The 1,196-nt window shown below is 52.5% G+C and overlaps 1 protein-coding gene across 4 annotated transcripts in view; it reads right to left on the bottom strand.

Annotated features, from left to right (window-relative positions):
* Positions 1-955, bottom strand: part of COQ3 (coenzyme Q3, methyltransferase) — a 163,534-nt gene extending 162,579 nt beyond the window's left edge. For 2 of the 4 annotated variants that reach the window (XM_055087610.1, XM_055087609.1), the window contains exon 1: positions 813-955. In XM_055087610.1, the coding sequence (XP_054943585.1) occupies positions 813-921 (109 nt within the window). In that variant the 5' untranslated portion in view covers positions 922-955. The remainder of the gene's footprint in view (positions 1-812) is intronic. The other 2 variants (XM_007101133.4, XM_007101134.4) reach the window with 1 other exon arrangement.
* Between the last annotated feature and the right edge of the window lie 241 nt (positions 956-1,196).

Here is a 1,196-nt window from a genome sequence, read left to right as displayed (position 1 = left end):
GGTTCGTGCCCCCGTCCGGGAGGATCCCACATGCCGCGGAGCGGCTGGGCCCGTGAGCCATGGCCGCTGAGCCTGCGCGTCCGGAGCCTGTGCTCCTCAACCGGAGAGGCCACAACAGTGAGAGGACCGCGTTAACACAAAAAAAACAAAACAACAACAAAAAATTCCCAGTGCCTGGCAAACAGTATTTGTTAAATGAGTTTCATGTAAAAAATGAACTTAACGTTCTGGTTAATATTGGGAGTTAAATAATCAAACTGTCTTCTACAAGCATCAGGTTCGGCGTGTTACTTTCTTGATCTTATTTGCCAATACAATGTGTTGAATTAACCTATTCATCAAAAAATAATATTGCTGCCTTAAATTCTGAAACATGGCAAGATACGCGCAAACAAAACACAAATAAAAGGCGACTAGTAACTATGAGACAGCTGGTGTCCTTTCCCGCCGGGGCAAAGGAAAAAGGCACATGACCTTGAGACTCCAGCCGGCACAGGGATGGGCGGCTCCTGCAGAAGGAGCTCAACGAAAATAAGACAAAGGTCACTGGATACATGGCGGCGGCCCGCAGGCTGCGCTCTCCTCGGCCAGGACCGCTAGTCCTCAGCTACCTTTCCCAGCCTCTGGAGAAGGGACTGTTAAGAGCCTAGGCCGAGCGTTCAACGGACAGCGAGGCCCAGTACCGAAAGTACAGATCTTTGGCTGACCCCGCGCGGAGGCCCGAGACAGCCCGCCGCCCTCGCTCGCGCCTGCGCAGAACAGCCGGCCCACGCCGTGGGCTGCGTGCGAGCGACCCCCACGCACACACTCACCCGCCGACGTGGTCAAGCGAGGAGAGTCGGCCTGTGTGCCCCGGAACGCCGACCTATGAGCTCCTAAAAATCGACTCCCGGAGGAGCTCAGCTTGCGGCCTCCCCACATCGCAACAGAAAGGATCCACCTCTTCCGGTCCCTCCCGCAAAAGATCCCCAACAGAAAGGTTCCGAGCGCCAAACTAATCATGGTCGCAGTGATGGGTGTTATAGATGTGTGACTGTAGTTACTCTTCACGCTCAACATGTCAAACTGTGCATGCAGTTAAACTATAGAATGTTTCTATTGTCATTAACTAACTTCAAGATCCTCCATTACGCCTATTCCTGTATGACCACCTCAAAGTAACCATCAGTCATGATACCACTTCAAGCTATGTGATC

Source organism: Physeter macrocephalus, chromosome 10, assembly GCF_002837175.3.
Source record: "Physeter macrocephalus isolate SW-GA chromosome 10, ASM283717v5, whole genome shotgun sequence".
Classification (NCBI taxonomy): domain Eukaryota; kingdom Metazoa; phylum Chordata; class Mammalia; order Artiodactyla; family Physeteridae; genus Physeter; species Physeter macrocephalus.
Note: the sequence above shows the minus strand (reverse complement) of the source record. Positions and strands in the feature narration are given on the sequence as shown.